The sequence below is a fragment of the Rattus norvegicus genome, chromosome 4 (assembly GCF_021556685.1).
Source record: "Rattus norvegicus strain SHRSP/BbbUtx chromosome 4, alternate assembly SHRSP_T2T, whole genome shotgun sequence".
Lineage (NCBI taxonomy): Eukaryota > Metazoa > Chordata > Mammalia > Rodentia > Muridae > Rattus > Rattus norvegicus.
The window spans coordinates 83,390,299-83,414,409 of NC_141537.1; the positions used below are offsets into that span (position 1 = coordinate 83,390,299).

Below are 24,111 nucleotides of genomic sequence, written 5' to 3' on the forward strand. Positions count from 1 at the left end.
AAGATGGGGTTGGAGTGGGGTGGGGGCATTTAAACACTTCAAACCAGAAAGGAAACAAAACGCTCTTCCACTTAGTATGTCAAAACCAGCTCGGAAATGTGACAGTTTGGGCAAAGCATTACGATTCCTAGCCAGTCTAGTCACGATCCTCTGGCAGACTGCACAGTCACGGCTGTGATGCATGGGGGTGAGAGGCACTATATAAATGTCAGATGTTACATAAATGTCAGGAACCGTTATTGTTTGTTAATGGGGGCTAAACTGTTCCTAAGCAAAGATCCAACTTCCAGCTAGCAAGTTCTTAGTTCTAACCAGTCAGCCACCAGAAGAGAATTAACATCCTTGACTCTACCAAGGAACCCAGGTGGGCACTGGGGTTAGACATGAGCTACAGTGTTCTCCCTGCTGATCTCGAGAGCGCCTAGCCTTCTGGCGTCTGCCTCAGCTCAGCTGTGAAACAGGGTAATTACAACACTGTCCCCACTTTTCCTCGTGCCAAGGTCTTACGAGGAAGAAGAAAACGGTGTGGCTTCAAGTGTTTAGCAAAGTGTGAGTTGTTGCAGGATGACAGTGGTCATTTTGAACAGGCTTTCAATGTTCCCCAAAGGGAGAGCTTCCAACCCAAAAACCTAGCCCTTGGTAGGAGTGAGGAAGGTGAGAGCAGTAGCGTCTGGCCCATGCTGAAAAAGGTCAGCCCTTCTTTCCCCCCGCTGCAGACCTGGCCCTATATCCCATATTCTAGCCCTGGCTGCTTCCCAGCCGGTGAGCTTGGGCCAGTAGCAGAGGCTCTAGAAGCAATGGCCAGGGCCCTTCCGGCGCTGACGCGGAGTCTAAATCCGGCTCATCCTTTGGCTCTTGGCTGAGATTCACCTTTCCCCTTTAGAAAGATTCTTTCACAGGTCTGCACACGCACGGTGCGGGACTAGGGAAGACTGTGTGCTGTGTGCTGTGTGTAGTCCTACTCAGTGTACACAAGAAGTTATGTCCTTGAGAGTGATGAGGAGAGGGGCGGCGAAATGTAGACGTAATGCTGAGAAGCCAGCACGCAGAGAACACTGCAATGAGGTCATGGCTGTCGCAGGCAACGGATCTGGGTATCTTCGGGGGCTGATGTAGGGAAGTAGGCAGAGTCCTGCATTTGTAAGTGGAAAGGTCTCCCTTTACCTCCTTCAACGTCCTAACCACCTCTCTTGCTCACACCCCAAACCTTACTTCTTTCTGACCCTACAGGCACTCCTTGCAGGAGCGCTCGTGCCCCTGTCTCCTGCATGGTTCTGTTTGAAACCTTCAGGATTGTTTCCAAGCTGACTCACACCACTAATGTCGGGGGAGCCGTGTTACTCGGCGCTGGGCTGTGCAAGCTGTTGCTTGCGCGATCGCGGGCGCCGCTGCCGCAAGCACCCGGGTCCGCTCGAGGGGCGGGGTCTGGGCGGGGCGGAGACGGGCACGCCCCCTCGGCCTGCGGGCCCCGCCCCTCTCTCCCTCCTTCCCCAACGGACCGCAATGATTTAGAAGTTCAGGAATCCCACGTGACGTCACCGGGGGGGTGATGTAATGCACTCTAAATAGAATGTATTGTAATCTTTGCTCAGTCCAACGTGGTCCCTTCACCCGGGCTCGGCTCTTGCCTTCTCCACACTTGTTTGGTAAGTTCCTAAAAATACGGCGCGGCTACTTCTGGGGCTTTTGCATTTAGCCACTTTCGCTGCACTTGCCGCGCCAGCCGACTCGGAAGCGTCCTTGTTTGCAGGGGTTGGTTCATCGCTGCAGCCGCGAGGTTACTTGGTCCAATGGGCAGGTCACAGGGCAAGGAGTAGAAAGGATGCGATGCATTTTTTTTTCTTGATTTGTGTTTATAAACACTTTGGCGGATCAGAGGGAAGCCCGGCCCCAATTGCTGGTGGACTGTGGAGTTGTGCTGTGTCCTGTAGTCACCCAGAGACCCCACGCCGTGTCCGTCCCGGAGCGCGTCTCGGTGGTTGCTTCGCCGTGCGATTGGAGGGATGCTGAGTGGAGCCAGCGCCGTGTCCGACCCAGTGTGCGTGCGTGTTTGGGAGCGCGCGTGAGTTTCCCTGACACGGGGAACAGTCATGAATCGGGGGTGTATGTTTGCCTCCAGAGCCCATGGCAAGGTGCGGAACCCTCCAGAAGTGTGGTCAAGCGGCGGTGGTGGTAGCGGCGGCGGCGGAGGCGGCAGTGGTAGCAGCAGCAGCAACAGAGACCAGGAACCAGGAGCCTCCTCACATCCCGTTTCTCAATGATGCAGCGGAACCCCGGGAGAAAGTTTGCAAACTTCCACCATTTCGGCCAAGACGCCTGGTCACCTAGGGGCGGCCGGGCGAGTTTGCAGGGGGCTCTCTCTCCCACCGGTGCCCAGCGGCCGCTGCCATCTCTCGAGACCCGCTACCGGCTGCAGCTGGTGGGCGCGCGCCCCGGGAGGGACAGCTGCCCTTGGAGGGGACTTGACTTTCGCTCCAGGCGCTCCAGCTTGAGAGTGCTCCAGAGCCCTCGCCTTCACTCCTGAGCCGCCTTCCGCCTCCGTCCCCTTTGCGCTGGCACTCTTACTTCTTCCGGGCTGCCGCCCCAAATGACAGCTGGGGCCCGAGCCGCACTGCACCCAGGCGGTTCTCAGTACCGGGCGACAGAGCCTGCCTTTGAGCCAGCTTCTCCATCAACCGCTTAAACTTTTCACAAAGTTCTTAAAGGGTTGAGACAGACACCGCCCCCACTCCGCCACTTTAGAGGGACCATAGCCCGCTTTAGTTTTTCATTTATTTATTAGTTAGAGATTTACTTCCAGAGGGGTGTCTAGTAGAAAAAGCCCCAACTTTCCCTGAACGAGTGCCGTCCCCACTTGATGCTGGTTCAAAGCTGGGAACTGGAGCGGGCTGCTTGTACATCGTTGTCAGTGACTGCAAAGCTTGTTTGGTTTTTTATTTTTCCCTCTTCCTGACATGTGTCAAAGAATAAAGGCTGGCTACAGGTCCATTACGTCATTCTGCAGGCTAGTAAGTGTTTGATTAAGGGCTTCAGATATTCAAGGGTTCTGGGGCTCAGAATGCTGACAAAGCAACTCTGCTCCCCTCCTCCCCTGGAGCAATTGCGGGTTCCCTGGACACAGCTATTGCCCTCTCTTTCCCGACCCCTCCTCCTCCATCCTTCTCCCGCCCACCTCGTTATCACTTGGCCTGCCCCCCGCCGTTTACAGTTTCCCCTAGGGGGAATGCTGTCCCAGGAGTGAGCTGAAGAGCTTCTGGTGCCTGAGCGAGCTCAGTACCTGATGAGCGCTCAATCCGCTCCTTCCTATTATTTAAGAAAGGGACTATCCGGGCCCTCTTTTCCCACGCGAGAATGCTCAGTCTGGATAGAAAACCCCTAGAAAGGTTTAGAAGCCTTATACGCTAATAGCGTGTGCCTGCCGTGACTTAGGAAAGCAATATGCCCACAGTTAAGAGCCCAGAGCCCGATGAGTTGATGAACTCCGTAGTCCTGGGAGAGGGATGAAGGACTTGACTAAGTCAGGTTTAGCGGAAAGGATCTATATTAGACATTTAATTTCCAGAGTCAGGGACGCGTCTGATAACTGAAAGTACCTTATAACACCTTACTGCTACGCGCAGTAGTTTCTTATTCTTGCGTTTCTATGTTTGCAGAGGAAGTTAAACGCCCAATTTACAGAACTGAGTTCTTCCCCACTTGCTCTTTAAAAGAACACTAGTAGCAAAAACACCACTATATGCGACTTGATTAGGGGACAAAGTGTGAAAACTTTTGGGGTGAGTGAATAATGATAGCTGAAATCAAGTGAAAACAAACACAGGCAGAAGCTTTTGACTGGAGAATAAGGTGTTTGAAGGCTCTTTGATTTGGGCACGGAGGAGGCTAAGTAAAGGAAATTTTATATTCTAAATAGGCAGCATTCTTGAAGAACACGTGTTTGGTTATAATTAGATCTACTTTCTCCAACATACTCTGGCCCTAGAGCAGGCTTTGTGGAGCTTGTGACTGGAGATTGCTTGACACCCCTTCCTCAAGTTTGTGGCAGTATTATTTACTGGCATCTAGCGATAAATGGTATAGTCCCCCTATGCGAAGCACAGGCATTGAAAATGTTAAAATTCTTGTTTGTGATGCAGAAACCTAAAGGGAAAATGGCCAGGTCACCAGGCCCTGGAGAGTGTGATTAATGATCAGTGATTTAGTGATCAGTGATTAGTGGTTTTATTCAAACTGTTACCTCTGACCAGAAGCACACATCAGAGGATTAACAGGCTCTTTAGATAAATGCTCATTAGTGGAAGGGGAAAAGCAAAGATAATAGGCGTGCACCCAGGGACAACTTTCGAAGACAATCATTCCTGTCTTCACAATAATAAGCTCTATTAACAGAAAGCCCTTTTAATTTAAAACTTGCTTTTATCTTGTAAATCAAAGTTAGATGTAAAAGTTTGTAGTGCCATTATAACCTAGATTTTCCCATATCCAGGAGATGTGGATTATCCCAGTAGCGATATTTTTTTTTATTTAAACAAACAATTGGAGCTTTAGAGTGACTGGACCCTGACAAGCTTAGCTCCCAGGGCTGGAAGGTGTCCCCCCTTCAGGCTTGGAGACTGCGCTTTGCTAACTAGATGGCGCACTGTTATTTGGTGTCCTGTGCTGCAGTGCACATGGGCAGAAGCTGAGCATGTAGCTGCTTGCGAGGGAGGTTGTTCTTCAGCACAACAAAGTTCATTCTGTGTAGGATTGGAGGCTAGACGGTTCTACAAGTTTTTAGTCACATTTTCCGTGTCAGTTAAATCTAGGGAGTTGAAGGCTACTGGAAAAATTAGTCTCATTACTAACAGTAACTTAAAGGAGGAGGGAGGGGAAAAGGTACCAGAGTCTATGAGATAGGTCTGAGTTGCAGAGGGAGGGGAGAAGGTACCAGAGTCTATGAGATAGGTCTGAGTTGCAGAGGGAGGGGAGAAGGTACCAGAGTCTATGAGGTAGGTCTGAGTTGCAGAGTGACTGCTAGGTGCCAGGCCTCCTCTCTCTTTAGCTCAGAGCTGGTCCACAGTCTTCTGGCCTGAAAGACTGAGCCAAGTACTCAAAGACGTGTTTCCTTTCTGATCTTGCTGGTTAAAAGAAGTTACAAGAGAGGAGGGCAATTTCTGATCTGGAGACGGCAGGAAGCAACACGGTGCGGTTTTACACTCCCAGCTATGGTAAGAGCATGCTCATGTTTGTGAAGCAGAGACAGCCCTCACATCAGTCCAGGTCAGTCTCATACTGTCACAGACAGGACTTGGAAATGGGTTTTTATCTTATGTTTATTTGTATGGGTTTTTTTGTTTTTGTTTTTGATACTTTGCTGGGATCAGTAGGATTTTGTGTAGGTGTGTATGTGTGTGTGTTTGTGTGTGTGAAAGAGAGAGAGAGAAAGAGAGAGAGATATTTATTTGTGAAATAGAATAAGTTCACAAAGCGGTGAACTGCTGTGGGGAAGCTATGAGGAATGGAGAGCAAGGTGTCAGGTAAAAATCTCTTCAGAAAGCTTTCATGAGTCGCTTTAATGAGTCCTTGAGTTTTAGCAAGAAGGCATTCTTTTATAAAAAACATAAAGATTAAAGGCGAAACATAACAAAAATCATGTCCACACTCAAACTTAGATCCAGACTCCTCTAAAGAAGGATGCTATTGGATAAATAGCAGTTTTACTTGAGTTTTAAAACTCTAAGATCACAACTCCCTGCCTTTTCACCCATTTTCTCATTTTCTGTTGTTTATACCACTTTTATATGAATTTGATATTTTAACTCCTTATCCTTGTATAAATTTAAATTTTCAACTTTACTCAGAGTAAATACATTTACTCATCTGATAATATCTGCAAGTCAGATTTTCTTAAAATGTAAAGAGCAGATACCCACAGATTACCTGTCAAGCAGAAGCAGTCAGCATTCTAGATTGTTCCTACTCCAAAAAAAAAAAAAAAAAAAAAAAAAAAAAAAAAAAAAAAAAAAAGGAAGCCGTGCCTTTACTTCTATTTTGCTTTGATGTTTCCACCTTTGAATTGGTGGTGAAATAAATGGTGGTCAGTTAGACACTTCCCCTGCATAGCTTTTCATTTGTAGAATATTCTTATTGGAACTATTTGCTGGTTTCTCCTGCCTGCATGTTCAAAAACAAGTTTTTCCACTGCAGTTTGTACCAATGTCACATTTCCAGTCTCCTGACTTCCTCCTGTGACTTTCTTTTTAGAGATCATAGATCACTGGCGTGTTCATCTTTAGTTGGGAATTATCCTGTTGGAGTCTGATGGTCCCTTCCCCCTCCTCACATGAACTTTGTCTGTGCAGTTGGTGTTCTTCTGATTGTACCATTAGACTGGAAATGGGATTTCAGTGGTGTTATTATTTTAGTCATCTTTTCTTTTCCTCTTCAAAGCAATGCTGTTAGTCACAAATTAATGTGATCAAGCCTGGTGTTTCCCATCTATATACTGCTTTTGCTGCTTGCAAATTGGATCTAAGGCAATTAAAGAATTTTTTTTTTTGAGGCAGCTTTCTTGGAGGAAGCCGGACAGTGACCTCAGTTATCTTGTCCAGTTTGACTGTTGCTGTGTTATAGGAATCAACCAAGGGTTTTATAAATTAGTGCCTGAGCATTTCAATTGAAGACTATTTCTCCAAGTTCTGTTTAAGGAAATGATCCCATTGAGATAAGGAGGTACAGAGAGCAGCAGCCTTCAATAGGTCTGGAAGATAAACTTTGACAAAGAGAGCCTTCCGGCTGCTATGTGTGAACTAAGTGTGCTGTTTTCTTATAGTGATTTATGGAGGAAGTCTGGTACTTTAAAAATGACTCCATGTGATGTTTGTACTAACTAATTATTAGATTTAGTAATTAAGAGAAACAAGTGATTGATGCATTTTTAAACATTCATTATTTCTGTATTTGGGAACCACAAATGATGAATTCAGCAGAAGAACATTTTTAGGAAGAGGGAAGGCTCTGAGGTGTTTTCAGAAGTGACAACACTCTTCTGAAAACACCGGGAAAGTTTGTGAAAAGAAGACCCTGGGGCTCTCAGAGAACTCCAAGTTCAGGGAAATTTTCTGAACGCCTGCAATGTGACATGGGATGCCAAGTGACTTTTCCTATAGGTTCACTCCATGGTCTTCCCCCATTTTATCTGAAAAAAAGAAGTCAGGAATAAAAACATTGATCTGGAATTGAATACTTCAGTTGATTTCTTCTATTCCCTGAAGGTTCACATTTCTCATCCCTGTCTCCAAATGAACAGGAATGCCCCATTACCACGCTGGCATTTGACTTCACCTGATCCTTCTTTTTACCAGCCTAGAGACTTGGACGGTGGGTAGAAACCGATAACTGCATATAGATGCTGGAGCTAGGGAGGGAGAGCCTCTTGGTCAACCTCTCCAGTGAGAGGAGAAGATCCCAAGGCCTGGTTACATCCCTTAGCTTATCCAAGGCCTGGGCCACAGAGTGGGAACCAGGCCTGACTGCCTGGCCTTCTGCTTCAGCTCAGACTCTCTTTCTGTCAGGCACGCTGCCTAAACGCCCCTGTCATGGATCCACTCAGCAGAGGCCAAGGTTTCAGAAGCTTCTCTCTTTTCAAGCCCTTTCACAGTCAGCCTTTCAAAGACAAGTTTTTAAAAATTAACTTGACTGCCTTGAGCAAACAAATTGTAGTTTCTAGTCTGTATTTGCATATATATGAAATAAATGAAATCTCTATATGAAATGCTGATTTTCCTACATTCTATTTAATTGATTTTTTTTTGCCTTAAAGTCTTCTTCATGCTTATATTAAGCCTTACAAAACCCATAGTGCTGAAGTTCCATTTGAGATTACAAACTGGGCAGGATTAAAATGGTTGAGAAGGCTGTCCCAGCATAAGGCGGTGACTTTCTTTCCTTATCCATGTCATCTTTAAGCAGAGGGTCCGAGAAGAGAGAAAAGGCTGAACGTTTATATTCACCATCATTCTGTCGAACAGAGGGAGTGCTCTGCCCACCCTCGCTCATCTACTTTGGCTTGGCACCCATCTGCAATCTGTTACGTTTTCCGAGTCAGTGTGGGAGTGAGTTTGGAGTAAATACTATTCTGTGCAAAGTGAGTTGTCTGGAAGCATGCTCTTAGGGTTTCACTGGCAAAGCTTGACGACTTATAACTAGCAGGAGTAATTTAGTAGCACAGGGGGCTCCAGAGCACTGGGTATTTTCTTTCTGATTTAGACTCTGTTGCCACTGGATGGGGGAACAAGAGCATCTAAACAGAAACCTTGAATGCTTGTACTGTGTGTATCATTTGGCTCGACCCATGTCTTTCCTTTCCAGCCCTTTGCATTTTACATCAGAACCCAGGCCTCTCTTGTTCCTTTATTACACCAAGGAGCCCCTATGTTGCAGGCATGATTTCTCAAATGCAACACATTTTGGCTAATTTTATGCAACCCTCTCGGCCAGCTTCCCAAAGGGGGAACAGAGAACAATAACAACAACAAAAAGCTTTGTTTTTATTTAAATTAGCTGACCATTAAAAGGAAAGACATTTAGTTTACATTTGGCCTATTTGGTAGGACTGTGCCCACTTTATCAAAACTCAATTTTTTCTCTTGGAGCAAACCTGGCTTCTAAAACCCAGGTTTCAACTTTTGCATCGCAGAGGGTTGAAGGCACTGGGGATAAAGTCCACTGCCACCAGAGTACTGAGGTGTGACTTGATGAAAGCTGGGGGAACACGATTTGCCTTGCTTCAAGGACAACACTGTGGCTCCTCAGAGTAGAAAACATCAGTGTTCGGAGTTGAGGCAAAAGCGTCTCTCAGGATGCTGACAACCTCCAGTGTTAGCACGCTGGTTGGTCTAACCTGGTGTGATCGTTCCTTCCTTCCAGGGCCCCATGAGTGGCAGGCATGCACATTTTACCACTGAGCTGTACCCCCAGGTCCAGGGTCATTTCTCTGCTGAAGTGTGGCAAAGGTTCTCTTTCTCCATTCTTTGCATTTACTTGGTGTTAATGTTTCCCTAGACTTCCTTTTTCCTTTTTTTTTTTTTTAATATTCATCCCTGCTGACTACTTCACTCTCAGGAGTGGCCCCATAATATCATATCACAAAGCACGCACAACAGAGGGGGCTCTTTCCTATAGATAACTCCATTTTTGTACCCAGACGTTGAAGACACAATTAGTGAGACAAATTAGAGACAAACTGATTGGCAGTGAAGGCCAATCTCTCTGTTGTTCCAGAGTGACACGGCCTCTATGGCAACGGGCAAAGCCTGCGGCTGGAAAGTCCCCCATGTTGCACCCAACTTTCTGAACTGCTTCACCTCAGTACAGCCCTCTATTCTGAGACAGGGGCTCACTGAGAAGCTCAGGTTAGCCTTCAAGTCCAGATCTTTCTGCCTCGATTTCCCGAGTGCTGAGATTCAGGTTTGTGGTATCTTATCTGGCTGGTTTCCTTATTTATGCTAAAAGACCATCAGCTAAACTAACACCTTCCAAGGGAAGAGGCAACTAATGTAATTTGAAGTGTGGAGAAGCCATATTAAAAAGAAACAGGACTTCATTTTAATAACTGTTTGGCCCAATTATTATCCTAAACATATCCCAAATGTTATCATTTCAAGTTTCGACATTTAACCAATATAAAACATCCATGTAGGGGTTGGGGATTTGGCTCAGTGGTAGAGCGCTTGCCTAGCAAGCACAAGGCCCTGGGTTCGGTCCCCAGCTCCGAAAAAAAAAAAAAGATCTGTGTGATGGCATTGTTTTACTTTTTGGGGACTAGGCCTTTGAAATCTAGGATGTATATTGCCATCATGATTTTGGATAGCCACATGTCCAGTACTAAACAGCCATGACTACCATGCTAGACAGTGCAAAGTCTATACGTGTCTCTTAATCATGGCAGACCAAGGGGACCACCTGTGGCACTTAGAAGACATATCCACAGGCTTCCTCTAGAGTATTCTGACTTGATTGGCTTGGAGTGGGGCTGGGCCTCGGTGTGCTTATAAAGGCTCTCTAGAGTTTCTAATGTGCAGCAAAACTTGAGAACCTCAATGCTGACTTGTTTCTAAGGCCTCCTCTTTAAGATTCCATGATTCTGCTTAAGAAAAGAGGTTGTGATGGAGTTGTTCATTCTGAGTTGGGGGCAGCAAGCAGTGGGCCTAGATACTCCAAACTTTACTAAACGCATTTAAGAAAACATAACCGGGGAGGTGGTGGTGACTTGGTCAGTCCGGGTGCTTGTCCTGACCACCTGAGTTGATCCCCACAGAGCTTCTCAGAGGAGGGAAGAGCCAAACTTGCAGGTTGCCTTCTGCTCCCTGTCATGTGCACGCCCAAGAACACACAAAGTAAATCAGTAAACAGATGATGCGAGACATTAAAACGAAACACTGTGAATGAAAGGGAAACTTCACAGGATGGCTAACATAGAGATTGCCCCTAATGTGGCCGACTAGAACAATATATTTCCTGGATGCCTTAGCTTTAAGATTTGATTTACATGTTACCTCATGGAAAACCTCCACTGGGAAAAGGTCAAGATCCCCACAGTTTACTTGTTTTACTGGCTTACTTTCCTGCCCCTAGTACTGCTTGCCTGTAGCTGTTTTGGGAAGGAAAATCTTACTTCACTAGAAACATCTGGAACCCTTAGAGTTTTCTTCCCTCCTTAAACAAGCTGTGTGTCAAGCCTAGACCAAAGTCACTCAGAACATGATGTTAATTATCATCGTGGACTGAAAACATTCGCCCTATTTGTCACCCTTGAAAATATTTTAAGACTCTATTTCTCAATGAGCACTAGAACATTTGTGTGTGTGTGTGTGTGTGTGTGTGTGTATGTGTGTGTGTTCTACCTGTACATTTTTATACTATTTCAGTACATGCATCCACTATAGGATGTAAAAACTGAAAAGCAGAATCGCCAAGTTCTTCACACATCTGTCTTAGAGTCCACAGCAGCATTGCTTGTGGGGAAGAGAGAAAGCTCACCATTCATCCCTTGTAACTTGATGCTGCTGGAAACCTCTGCATTTCCGACTTCCATGACCCTCTCTCCTCACCTCCTAGAGAGCTATCTTTCTAAATTCATGACTATTGAATCACCTGCTTCTGCAACATGTCTTGAAGCCGTTGGAAGGATTCATAGCTTGAACCCCATTTTATTGGCAGAGCATTTGAAAAGTTGACAAGGTGAGCAGTTTGGAGTCATTGTTTAAAAGGGTGAACAGGACAAGACAATACCTTAGATTTGTGAGTGCCATGTCACCTGGATCTAAGCCTTACTCTGGATGGTCTGAGGTACGCATCTTCCTGTTGGTTTTGGCCATTGCCCTGGTTTTGTCTTTACAATAACATTGTGACGTCTTTGCACTTTGATGGTTTCTATGCTTTCGTACTCCCTAGCTTCAGGCTATATGTACCTGGATTGATTAACAATGCATACATGTATAGTAACATGGGTTCTATTCTAAAAGTTGCATGGAGACAAGTGTTGCAGTCCTGTGTTTTTGTTAGTCTCCAGGGGGACCTTCTCTTGGGCTACTTTGTGACTGACTGTGAGAAGGGTGCATGTGTGGATAGCCATTGAGATTAATGCTGCAGATTGCCTGCCTCTTTTGAGGAGTAAAGATAAAGGACTGTAGCTATTGTTCATGGAGTAGGGTAGACTCAGTCTGGTTCCCTAATGATACTTAGTAAAACACTTCGGCTTGCCACATTCAGGCACCGTCTTCACTCTCAGTCTGGAGCCCTTGCTTTTGCGATTTGGGTTTTGTTTCCTCTTAATAATGGCAGTGGGTAGGGTGTGGCCGTTGCAGTTTTTCTATGTCTGTATCATCAATGAGACATACGACATAATTAACAGTGGGATTTGTGATCAATGCCAGGGAGCAGTTATTCTGTATCTCTTGCTAAGCATTGTGTTAAAGATAAAAACAACATTGACCTCTCTCTCCCTTCTGCCTCTCTCATGTGTCTGTGTGCACGTGTATGTGTGTGTTTATAATTATATAACATATATGTATAAATAAAACCCTTGGGTATTGAGGGCTAACAGGCTATTAGGGCACATACTTGCACACACGCATCATTGTTTTGTTTCTGCTTTGTTTGGGGCACGGTCTCACTACGTAGCCCAGGCTGACCTTAAACTTCCTTGAACTCAAGATTCTCCTGCTTCAACATCTTTCTTCCCTGGGAACTGGGGAAGCCTACACCATCACGAGAGGTATCATCTTCTGTTAGGATGTCCTGAATTGCCTCTTTCTAGGGCAATTCTATTTGTAATGTTGGCTTAGGTACATACTGTTAATTAAAAGATAGTGCTAAATTAACGGAATTGAGAACACATTGAAAGCATCCTCCGTCTTAAAGGCGGCGTGTCTAGGCACACACTGCTTACCGTTTCATCTTCTCATTTGCAAAGCTGGATGAATAACAACCGCTGTTCTTAGCCCTGTGCTCTGTGGACGTCATAGAGGATGGTGCACGGAATTTTGGCACCAAGAAGCAGCGTATAATTTGAAGTTGTACTTTTTGCTAAATACCCATGCTAATCCCCAAGCCATTCAAAACATTAAAAACCCAAACAGCAATGTCTGCTGCCTGGGTGGAGGCAGTGCTGGAAGATAAGCAGATTGGATTTTTTTTGTTGTTGTTTTGTTTTGTTTTGTTTTGTTTTTGTTTTTTGCTTTTTTGTTTTGGTTTTTTCTTTCATGTGTTTTAGGCGCACTTATAAACACCATTAACAAAACAAACAAACAAACAAAACCTATAACCTGACATGCCCTTTGGAAGGGACATTTTTAAGGCAGACAGCTTAACGCTTAAACACTGGCTTCATTTTTATTTTTTCCAGGAAAGGAGCACACACACATACACACACACACACACACACACACACACACACACACACACCCTCAAAAGTTCTCATATCTTTACAATGAATGCTGTTAGAGTGGATTTGGGAAGTCATATTCTTCTGATGAGTTTTAATTATTTAATCTATACTTTATACAGAAGAGATTTTTGATATTAGTAATACCGTGGAACCATGCAGTTAAAACGGTTAAGATTTGTGTTATGTACGTTTTACCTCAGTTGTATAAAATAGTGTCCAAAGTTTGTTTGTACCTGTCCTTCAGAGAGGACACAATGCACGGAATATTTGGTCCCTGCTATGTGGAGTTGATTTGATGTTTTAACAGGAGGGTAAAGGATCTGAGGAGGAGTTTTGCCACTTTAGACCAATGCAGAGAGGTGACGAGTGACGAGTGGTAGTGTGTGTGGGGGGGGGGGGGAGAAGGAGAGGGAGAGGGAGAGGGAGAGGGAAATGCAATTTGGAAATGTAGGAAAATCTCAGCAACAAAGACACGACACCAAATGCCTCCATTTTGGACACCGGCTTGGATCAGGGCATGCCCTGTATATTGAGAGCTCAGTTATTTAATTTGGGAAACAATCTTTCACCTGATTTGGTCATTTCTGTTGTGTTTACGTGATTGCTGTTCTTAGCAAGAGGATTAATGAGCAAAGTCAGGTGAGATGTCTTTGAGGGTTATGAAAGGGACCAGAGCCCCATTCCTCACAGGGACACTGGCCTGGAAGAAGATTCTTCAGGGACAGCGTGGGAGTTGAAAGTTCTGAAAGCAGAACCTTCATGGAATGATGGGAGAGCCTGGAGCTGTTTGCCAGGATGAGGAGAGGGCACGGGCTTGTGTAGGATACCATAGCACTCTGTGCATGTGGGATGAGTCCTGTTTCGGACCTCAGAAAACAGTAGGAACACCAGAAGGGACACTGGCAATTATTGACCTTTAAATACTCAACCAGAGCTTGCAGCCAGTTTCAGAACCATGGCTCACTGGTGCCCACTCAGAAGAAACTTTGTGACTCCAGGAAGTCCAGGCTCTCAAATTAAAATCTCTGGCTTGGTGACACTTCAGAATCTCGTGACGGTCACAGGAATACATCAACTTAGAATTGCCTCGATCAAATAAATATGAGAGACTTCATGTGGCTTGTCCTTGTGTGTTTGTGCATCTGCTCTGTGTACAATAGGTTCTCTATCTTCACATTTAGTCAACCCTGGGAGGATCAGACATATTTGAAAATATATGCATTATTACCAAACATATGGATATTTTTCCCTTGCTTTTAATCCTTAAAATAAACACCCCCTTTCATGATTTGGATCTCGAATGTGACCCGAGGCCATGGATTAAAAGCCTGGTTCCAGCCTGTGATAGTATTAGGGGATAATGGAATTTTTAAGAAATGAGGCCTAGTAGAAGGAAGTGAGGTCACTGGGAGGTCACCGGAGTCACCACCGTACAAAAAGTTCTGCTGTACTCCGTGCATCACACTATGATGTAGTACCCCACCTCAGGCCCTAAAGCACAGGAACCACCTAATCCAGGACTGAGGTCTCCAGAACCCTAAGCCAAACCCTGAGCTTTTTCTCCATTGTCTACTTTGACATACAACTGAGGGGCACAGGCGTGTAAGGACGGCTTACCTAGCATTTACTTTGCTTTAAGAATTATAAGTAGTCCAGAGACATGTCAAAGAATATGAGGAAATCCATAGGCTGTATATACATGCTGTGCCATTTTTTATAAAGAACATGAGAGTCTAAGGATTTGGGTGTTTTAAGGGAGTCCTGGTAGAGGCCAGTCTCTCATATGTATCAGGGATGGTTGTGAAGCTAAAAGCATAATGAGTTAATGGACATATGCTAACATGCATAATCAAGAATGACTATTTAACAGTCGTTACAAGTATCAGTGTCAGCATTCTTCTCTGTGAGGTCAACTGTCTCTTTACCCCAGAACCCATGCCTAGGCAGTCACTAATAAAATTTCAGAAAGTACTTATTTATTTACTTTGTGTGTGTGTGTGTGTGTGTGTGTGTGTGTGCTTGCTTGCACATAGGGGTAATAGTAACATGCCACAGAGCAAGAGTGGAGGCCACAAGATGAATGCAGAGGTCGGCTCTCTTCTTCCGCCTCTGGTCAGAGGGCTCTAACAGGTCTTTGAGGCGTGGGGACAGTTTTTACCTGCTGAGTCATCTTGCTGCCCCATTTTAGGATTTTAATGTGATTCAGTGTGAAATATATTCATCAGGGCGACATATGACTGCACGGTGGAAGCTGCAGAGTGGTATTTCCCTTCCATTCGTGGATAAAGAAGCCCGAGTGCACAGTGCTTCTATGGGAATCGGAGCCCTAGACAGCACGCATGCGTACATTACTTCAGTTCCTCCCCTCCTCCTGGCATTTCCCTGTCTTTATCCTTCCTCTTTGCCTGTGTGCTCCACACATACTTGACATCACAGCAGACGCGCCCCTGAGGAAGCAGAGCCCATCCTGAGGTGTTGGGAATGATGTTGATTGTAAACAGTTCTTTGCATAGACTAAAAATAAGCTCCTGCTGTCCTCCAGAAGATCTTGGAACAAGTGGTCAAGAGATCAGAGTCCACAGTTTCACAAGTGTTACTGCCTTTATTTTGTCCTTGAATTTGTCTTCAGAATTTCTGTGACGAAAGGCAACACCAAGTTTTTAACCTTGTGAAGGAGTTAAATCCCACCACAGTTTGTCAAATTGAAAAACTTGATGTTTATCATTTTTCTATGCTAATAATAAATGACAAGGACAAAAGCCACCAGTTGTCACAAACACACATAAATATCCACCAGACTGGACATAGATATCCCAGGAGGAGAAGGAAAAAATTCAGATTTTCTAGTTGTTGATGGACAATTTATAGTGTGCATGCACTACCTCTATTTTCTATAGAGGAAGATGAAAGTCTGCATTTTGAAATCACATCACGACAAAGGATAAATATTATATCCTTTGATTTTATATTAGTATATTCGAGGCCCTAAGTTTGATCCCCAGAACTAAAAACATAAAAAGGTGAAACACTCAAAATGCACAACTCCATTGTTCCAGGAGGTAGACTCTGGGTTGCCTGAGGCTAAGGTGGGTCTATCTAGAAGAGTGTAGGAGACAGATAAGGCATGCACTCTTTCTTTGGGGCTTAATGAAAGTGTTCATGGGTAATTGGGATGCTTACACACATTTGTAGATTTTAAGGTCCTCGGAGAATGCACTTTAAATTCGTGAATTTCATGATTTATGGGTGATATCTCAATGAACTTGTTAAAGACAGGCAATGTATCACGGAGGAAAATGCAGAATGTTAAATTCAGTTGGCCTGTGTCCCAATTGTGGTGCTTCTGTTTTAGCACCCCTTATGTATATGGCATGGACATAGCAAGACGGGGGAAGGAGAAAGGTTTGTGAAGTCATTATAGACCTCAGCATCAGGAAGAGCTGACTCCCAACAATCTCACTGTTTGTGGCATATGGGTCCAGTCCACACACAGTACCCTGACACTTCCTGCTTAGGACATGGCTGGTGCTCCTCAGTTCCTCACAGAGTCAGTCTCTTGTCAGTTCACATCCCTTCCAGCATCCCTTCCAGCGACGGCTGCCATTGTCCTCAGCGCCCCCGGCTTCTTGAACACCAATGATGCTGGCCTCTTCCTTTGGCAGACATGACTATGTCATCTCGAAGTTGTCTAGACTTTACCCCTGCAGTGTCCTTCTCCTTCTGTTCTCTCTCTCTCTCTCTCTCTCTCTCTCTCTCTCTCTCTCTCTCTCTCTCCTCTCTCTCATCAGTTCCTCTTATAAACTGAGAGTTAAGGAGAGGATTACTTGCTAAGCCTTTGTTGAACAAACTTTCCTTTTCTGTCTACCATGTACCTCCACAACAAGCCTACTGAAGAGCCAGAGCGACTCTGTCACAGGTGGGGAAAGTGAGAGTCTTCAGTCGAGGAGCTTCCCCTATGTAAGAAAACCAGTAAATGGACAAGTGGGGCCTGGGGACAGTTGTGTCTGGGTCCTGAGCATATACTTTTTCCACTACCGGTTACCAGATTAATCTTTCTCTGATCAAAGCATACCTTTAAGGCCCTTAGGATAGCCCTATTGACCTCTCTGCAGCTTCTTCCCATCCTCACGGCAGGCAATGATGAGCTATAGTTAGAGTTGGGTGACACTTGCCATAGTCAAAGCAATGCCTTCCCTAAAACATCTGCTATTCTCTTTCAGTACCCTCCAGGGTCTCGCGCATGCACGCACACGTACACACACACACACACACACACACACACAGAGAGAGAGAGAGAGAGAGAGAGACAGAGACAGAGACAGAGACAGAGAGGCACATACACAGAGACATACATAGACATGCACACAGAGACATACACAGAGAAACACACACAGAGACATATACACAGACACACACAGACACACAGACACACATACACAGACATACGCATAGACACACATAGACACACACATATACACAGACACACACATAGACACACAGACACACATATACAGACATACATACACATAGACACACATAGCCACACACACACACACACACACACACACACACACACACACACACACACACCTACTCTGAAAGCCCTTCTTTTCAAGGCCACAACCATCATTATTTCCTGATCTCCCAAATGTTAGTCTGATATAAAACTTACTTAACTCCTTATTGTTTGCTTGTGAAATACACAGGGTTTCCACATAGTCCAGGCTGACCTTGAACTCCTGATCCTCTTACTTCTTTGGGATTACAGGTGTGTGCTACCACACCTGGCTGCCTATGAGTTAAAAATGTATATTTTATTAGGCTTATTTTTTGGGTTTACTATAAATTTCTTCCCTTAGATTTTGAACTCCGTATTGATGCCAGCTGAGTCTCTTAGATTAGGTTTTCTTCATAAGATTCCATATGCAGCAAATGACTCCCAGAGCATGGAGCAGGTAGTTCGTTCCTGTTGAGTGAATTGATCAGATGCTTAGGTATTCCTGTCCTGAGTTTTCTTTCACCAGTTCTTGCTCAGAGGACAGGCCCAGGAGCTCCTTTAGGACTATTGACAAAGTCTCACCACCATTGCTTTGTTTTAAAACTCCATGCTTAAAAGAACGGTTAGACTTGGGAAGTGGAACTCAGTGGTACAGCTTTGGCTTAGCACGCACAAGACCCTGGATTCTATTCCCAGCATAATGAAGAGGGGAGGAAAGCAGTAAGGAGGAAATAGACAGTGGGGCAGAGACAGATCTAAAGGTACGGGCACAGTGTTGAGGATATCAGCTCCCACCACCCTCTGTAATCTGTAATCATGTGTCTGTTTTACACTTCGTCCATGCCTTACCCCGAAGAGAACCCAATATTTGAATACTCTTAATCACAATACTGAGACATTTTAAAATACTGCTTTCTTCACTTAAAACTAGACCGCAGACATTTTTCATGTTGTTACATGGTTTTAAAAACTGTGATTATCACAAGATCCCATGCAGTCACTCTACCATAATTTCTTAACCATCCCCTATTGTTTGACTGTTAAGCTTGCTGTGGATTTTTTTTACACAATTCTTTAAAAATACATGATTAGTCTTTTGTGGAGGAAAATGTATGCTCTATAGATCTTCATCTCTTTCTCTTAAGCTGGTTGGAAAAAAAAAACCCTACTTTTAGAGTTGAGCTTAGGCAATGTTGAAACAGAGAAACAACAGAAACAGTTGAAACAAGTTTGTGTTGGGCGTTCCTCCACATGTCTTATTTCTGTCTTTGCTCTTTCCTCTCAGCACAGTCTATTCTCCCAGAGCAACTGGGGGCCTGGTTTCCTCTCACAGGGATAGACCTGCCTACTGCAAAGCCTACCTTCTCCTGTATCTCCTGTCTCCTTGTTGGACTTCTAGCTCAAGCTCATGTCTCCCCAGAGCTTCAACAAATCTTGTGTGTAGAGCACAGGGGCTGATGCTGGATTATACTCATTTTTAGACTTTTGGGGATGACTATATGGGGATCCAACAACAACACCCAGCACGAGGTAACCCTTTTCTTTCTTTCACTAGAACACTTCCAGGTTCTAAACCTGTGGCAGTCAGCCAGACACAATCTTTCAGCGAGTATTTATAAATGCATCACATATCAGAGTATAATGGCTGAAAAGAAAGACAAAGCTAGACTCCAGAACAATGTGCACTCTGTGGCCTCTCTTATGGAGAAGTCTGGGACATAGACATCTACTGACCAGAGTTATGATTCCCGAGAGATAAGTGGGTGGGACATATTCTAGGCTACTGTCACCAAAGCCCTTGTGTGTCTGCTCTGTTTGAGGAGCTACAAGGAGGGTGTCTGGAGATTGTGAGAAAAAGTGCCAAATCTTGGGACATTTACCCCATGCAATGGGCACTAAGTGTTCATCTTAGCAGTATGGGAAACCTTACATAGCTGTGAGCAGAGAGTCATCCAGTTTCTCCAGGACCCGAAGAGTTCTTGTGAAGGGACAAATACCTTTCAATGATACAGCTAGCTGAGTTGCCTCCTGAGCATACCCACTTTCTTTGAAGAGCTCTTCTGTGGAACTGAGGAGCAGACTATACAGGAACAAGGGTATGGACTGGGAATTTGTGGGAGAGATAGTAGGAGTTGGAAGGTTGGATTCTGGCTGATGGTAGAGTGGAGAGGATTTGCTGATGGATCGGTGTGTGAATGAGTCAGGGAAGATGGCAATCTTTCCCTCCTAAGACTAGAAAAAGGGAGCTGCCATTGACTGAGATGAGGGAGATGTAGGTGAAAGACAAGCTGAGAGGTGGGGAGATCCAAATTGCAGGTTTGGTGTGTTATGTGTGAGGAATGAGACAGTGAAATGCTATGTGTGTGACACTCAGGGAAACAGGTCATGCTGCAGATATACTTCACATTGGGATCAGGCTCTTGAGTGTCACAGAGCTCACCTGGCAGTACATGGACAGATCTTCGTTCAGCAGGCTCTGAGCTGCCAGCATGCTAGGTTCTGGAAAGCCAAACCTTTCTCAGCATAGGGCCTCGCTGTCCCTTCCACATATACCTCTGCCTAGATAGCTCCTCAGCTTCCCAATTTTTAGCTCCACTTGGACCACTGCTACCTCGACCTTTCTGCCTGGCAACATTTATCAGTCATTAATTTTTTGTGTTTTTAAAGTAATTTTTTTGAAACAATATTAAAGCCTGTGTTTCTCCTATAATCTGAAATCTGCCATGTTAGGGATCAGACATACTTTGTCCAGCTCCATTCTGCCAACCCGGTTCAGTATTTGACAAATGAGTGGTTGGCTATTCTTGTACCTAATCGTTTCTTATCTTCCTAAAATGCACACCGAGGATTCCTTAATGTCTCCTGTGCCTTTGTGAACAAATACTTCTTTACTAGCGGTTGCTGAGGAAGGACCAAATCACCCTCAAAGGCTGAGTGATCACTTGACTGTAAAACTTTGCAGAGAAAAGAATTTAATGGTTGTGCCAACTTCCTTTCAATACCTACCCTCCCGTTTCCTTATGGGCATCTTAATTGCATTTCTCTGGACACCTCTCTCCAGCCTCCCTGGATACTTTAGAGTGACCTTTGACACACCTACCACTTACTGCTTGACCCTGAATTGGGGCCAATGAGGCCAGACCTGGCAGGGAGCCTAGTGGGGGAGGGGGAACCTGTGAGGGCTAAGGGGATCTGAGCTGGCTGAAGAGCTGCTTGGTGATGCCCCTGCATCCTGGAAGTTTATTGAAAATAATTCCCCAGTGAAAAGAATTGATTTACCAAGAGAGGGTTGTTAGATTAGGAAAGAGTTCAGGTCCTTTATCTTTGTCCAAATAGAGCTATAATAAGAGATAGGGTTGAATTTGGGGATGAATCCCTTACTGTCACTTACAAGCTAGTGTGAGCTATCAGGGGAACACATGCACTGGTTCCATGAACATGGTTGCTCATGTATACGAAGAGGTTGCTGATTGACTCACTTTTAAGTATGTATCAGTTGGGTGACTTCCATGTTGCTCATGTATACGAAGAGGTTGCTGATTGACTCACTTTTAAGTATGTATCAGTTGGGTGACTTCCATGAAAACGGTTCGGTCCTTTTGGATAACGTGTAGGAGACATCCACTCAGCAAATGTGCTTTGTGGCATCTGTGAACCTCCACGGGGAGGGAGGGAGGTACTGAGGAAGGAGGGACTGAATAAGAGAGAGAAAGTCCTTGCATTAATGGAACTTAATCCATCTCTCCGTCTGTAGGTCTGTTTACATACTCCATGTCTCTTTTGGATGAGGTGGTTATGAATGTGGAGTTCCAGGTAGGCCTTACAATTCTATATAAGTGATGAATGGCTACTATGATTAATGTATCAACAGTACTCTCATTCCATTCAAGAATAGATTCTGCATAATTAGTACTAATTGAGAATGTATTCTATTGCTATACTATCAAAGGTGTCACTTTTTACATTTTAGGCAGGCAAATTTCCTTTGCTAGAATCCCAAAGAGAAGAAAAGAAGACGTCAGGTGTACAGTGAAGCATTTGCTTTAGTTTAGTTTTGTTGCTGGGTAACAAATTACCATTTCTTGCCCTGTAAACAGGAGTTTCTCTGGGTCATGAATCTTACTGTGGCTTCCTTGGGTGATCAGGGTGTTAGAAAGCTAGGAGGCAGACGTCTGCCAGGAATGTGGCTCTCCTCTAGCCAGAACTGAGATGATCTACTGGCCAACTCATCTGTCTGCTGCAGGATGTCCACGATCAGACACACATCCACTTCTCTGGCTGCTGTCAGGCTTCTATCCTCGTGGGCAGTGGCGATGTGACATTATCGCCTTACTTCTGGGGATTTTCCATGGTGGAGGTCCTATTGGAAGCTTCCCTAAGACTAAGCAATGGCTTCAAGAAAGAGAGCAGGTCAGGTAGAAGTCTCAGTCTCCTTTAGGTCATCTACTCTCAGAAGCAAAATTCTGTTTCACTATTCATAATCTTGTCCTTTAGAACCAGGGCAAGGGGTCTAGCCTATACTCAAGCGGAGGATAATGAGTGGTGACCAGAAGGCAGGGAGGTGAGGAGACGCTCAGATGGCTCCAGCATGTTTGCAGTAAGCATCTTCAGCTGATGCTGTGTCTGAGCTGTTACTAATGTTACTCTAGTGGAAATGAATGGACCAGAGGAAGTCTTCACCGGAGCGTGCCTGAGAGAGGAGCTAAGGACAGCAAGGGAAGCAGTGTTGGGGTCATAAAGACATTTTGAAGCTCAGTTGTCACCAGTGAGGAATCCAAATTCATTCTGATACTTCTGTCCCTGACTCATGTTTGGACACCCACAGACTCTGTTAAACAGAGTATTTGAAACATGCTTTTCAAGTACTGAAGTAAACACTGGCCAGGCTCTCCTAAGCAGAAGTAGCAAGTGTGGGGAATCTGGAATTATGTTTTACTTCCTGGTTCAGGTTGACATCCAAGCTCCTCCTTGCCTTCAACCCATACAGGAAGGCAAAGCTGATGCGAATTTCAATGTAATGAGGAGGAATATTTATGATACGAGGAATCCTAAGGCTATGCAAATGAGGAATTTCGCAGAAGTTTTGAAAAAGAAAAATGAGGTCTTAGAGATAGCTCAGCAGCCAAGAGCTCTTAGCTCTCTAGGAGAGGATCTGGCTTCAGTTCCCAGCACTGACATCAGCCTCTCTCTGCTGTTTCTAACTCCAGTTACAGGGCATCCAGGGGCCTTTTCTGCCCACATAGGTACCTGTAGAACTGGTGCACCCAAACTCACGTAGGAATTCACACACATACATTATTTGAAAACATTAAAAAGGAAAGGCAAAAGTGACCAGTTATCCAGGAACAGATGCCCAGAGGCCCCGGGCAAACAACTAGTCATGTGAGGGCTGGCAAACCCGGTGAGGGATATAGGTTTCAATCTAAGTGCAACAGCCAACCACTGCATTTTATTTACTTCAATTTTATTGCCATTCTGATTGCATCCGCTACACTTCCTCAAGAGAACTGCTTTGTTTAACATTGGCTGCTGTGAATCCACCACATGTTTATGCCCCTGAAGTGCTGTGCACTGCAACCAGCCAATGGCCAAGGCCATGTGGTAGATGCATTCGAAATGAGGCTCCCATCTTACAGGATTCCCACTATGACATTAGTGCGCATGACAGAACTCAAAAGACGTTCATTCAGAAAAACACTGAGTGTAGGAGTCTCTTGGCAGATTCTGTGCATATTTCCTTAGACAAGCAATGCCTTCTTGGTTATGTCATTAATGGCTGCTGCCTGCATGCCATCCTGCAGCTCTTTGGAAAGCTGACAGGCAGTTAGGTGATTTGGATGTGGTCACCTGGGATTTTCAATGAGAAGGCTCGTAAAATGTTGATGGACACTTCTTTTTCCTGCAGATCCTGCCCCTCAAGCCAGCCCCCAAAAGAAGCAACAGAGCTTCCATTTTCTCTGAAAGAGGAAGGGGGAAAAGGAATGTTCTAGAGTTCTTAATACTGGGAAGAACTGGTGCTTCCCAAAACCTTCACGCTGGCATGCTCTCCTCTGAGTCAAGACACAGTTTTCTAGGAGCTGCCTGTGGGGATATACCCCTCTCCTACCAGCACAGGGGTGAGGGGGAAGCTGAGGCAGGAGGATCTGGGCTAGAGATGCATTTTAGCCATCTTGAACCTAATCAGTAACAGAAATGACAAGATACACTCAGGGATTCCTTTACTTTCTTCTATTATATTTTAGAAGAAATAATTTTCTGGTTCAAGAACATTAGACACACAAAAACAAAAAAGGTCTACACAGAAGTGATCTTGCTGCATTTCCTGCTTACAAGCCCTCCTTACCTTTGCATGTGACTTTCTTTGGCTTTTTTTTCTTCTAATTAACATGGTTTAAATGAATATGTTTCACAGTTTCTCTTTGAAAGTCGTTTCAATGACCATGCAGCCCGTCCATTCATCATAGGCGAAACGTTTTGCTCACTGTTGAATGAGTCATCGGGGTTTAGGTTTGCTTTGGTGATGAGGAATGCTGGGAGGACCCTGTAGACCACCCATCTTCAGCGCCTTGCTTTCTCCAAAAGAACTGAGCCAACAAGCGGATTGTGCCGTGTGCTGCCACATGCTTCTCAAAGCATCCATGCTCCTTGTCTTCAGAAGTCAAGGCTTCGCCACAACGCATCTTAG

At 44.8% G+C, this 24,111-nt stretch overlaps 1 protein-coding gene across 4 annotated transcripts in view; it reads left to right on the top strand.

The window, feature by feature from the left end:
- Nucleotides 1-1,513: 1,513 nt before the first annotated feature.
- Creb5 (cAMP responsive element binding protein 5) overlaps nt 1,514-24,111 on the top strand; it is a 401,568-nt gene continuing 378,970 nt past the window's right edge. The window contains exons 1-2 of one of the 4 annotated variants that reach the window (XM_087658727.1): nt 1,514-1,646; nt 21,181-21,239. In XM_087658727.1, the coding sequence (XP_087514853.1) occupies nt 1,571-1,646; nt 21,181-21,239 (135 nt within the window). In that variant the 5' untranslated portion in view covers nt 1,514-1,570. 4 annotated transcript variants of the gene reach the window in all.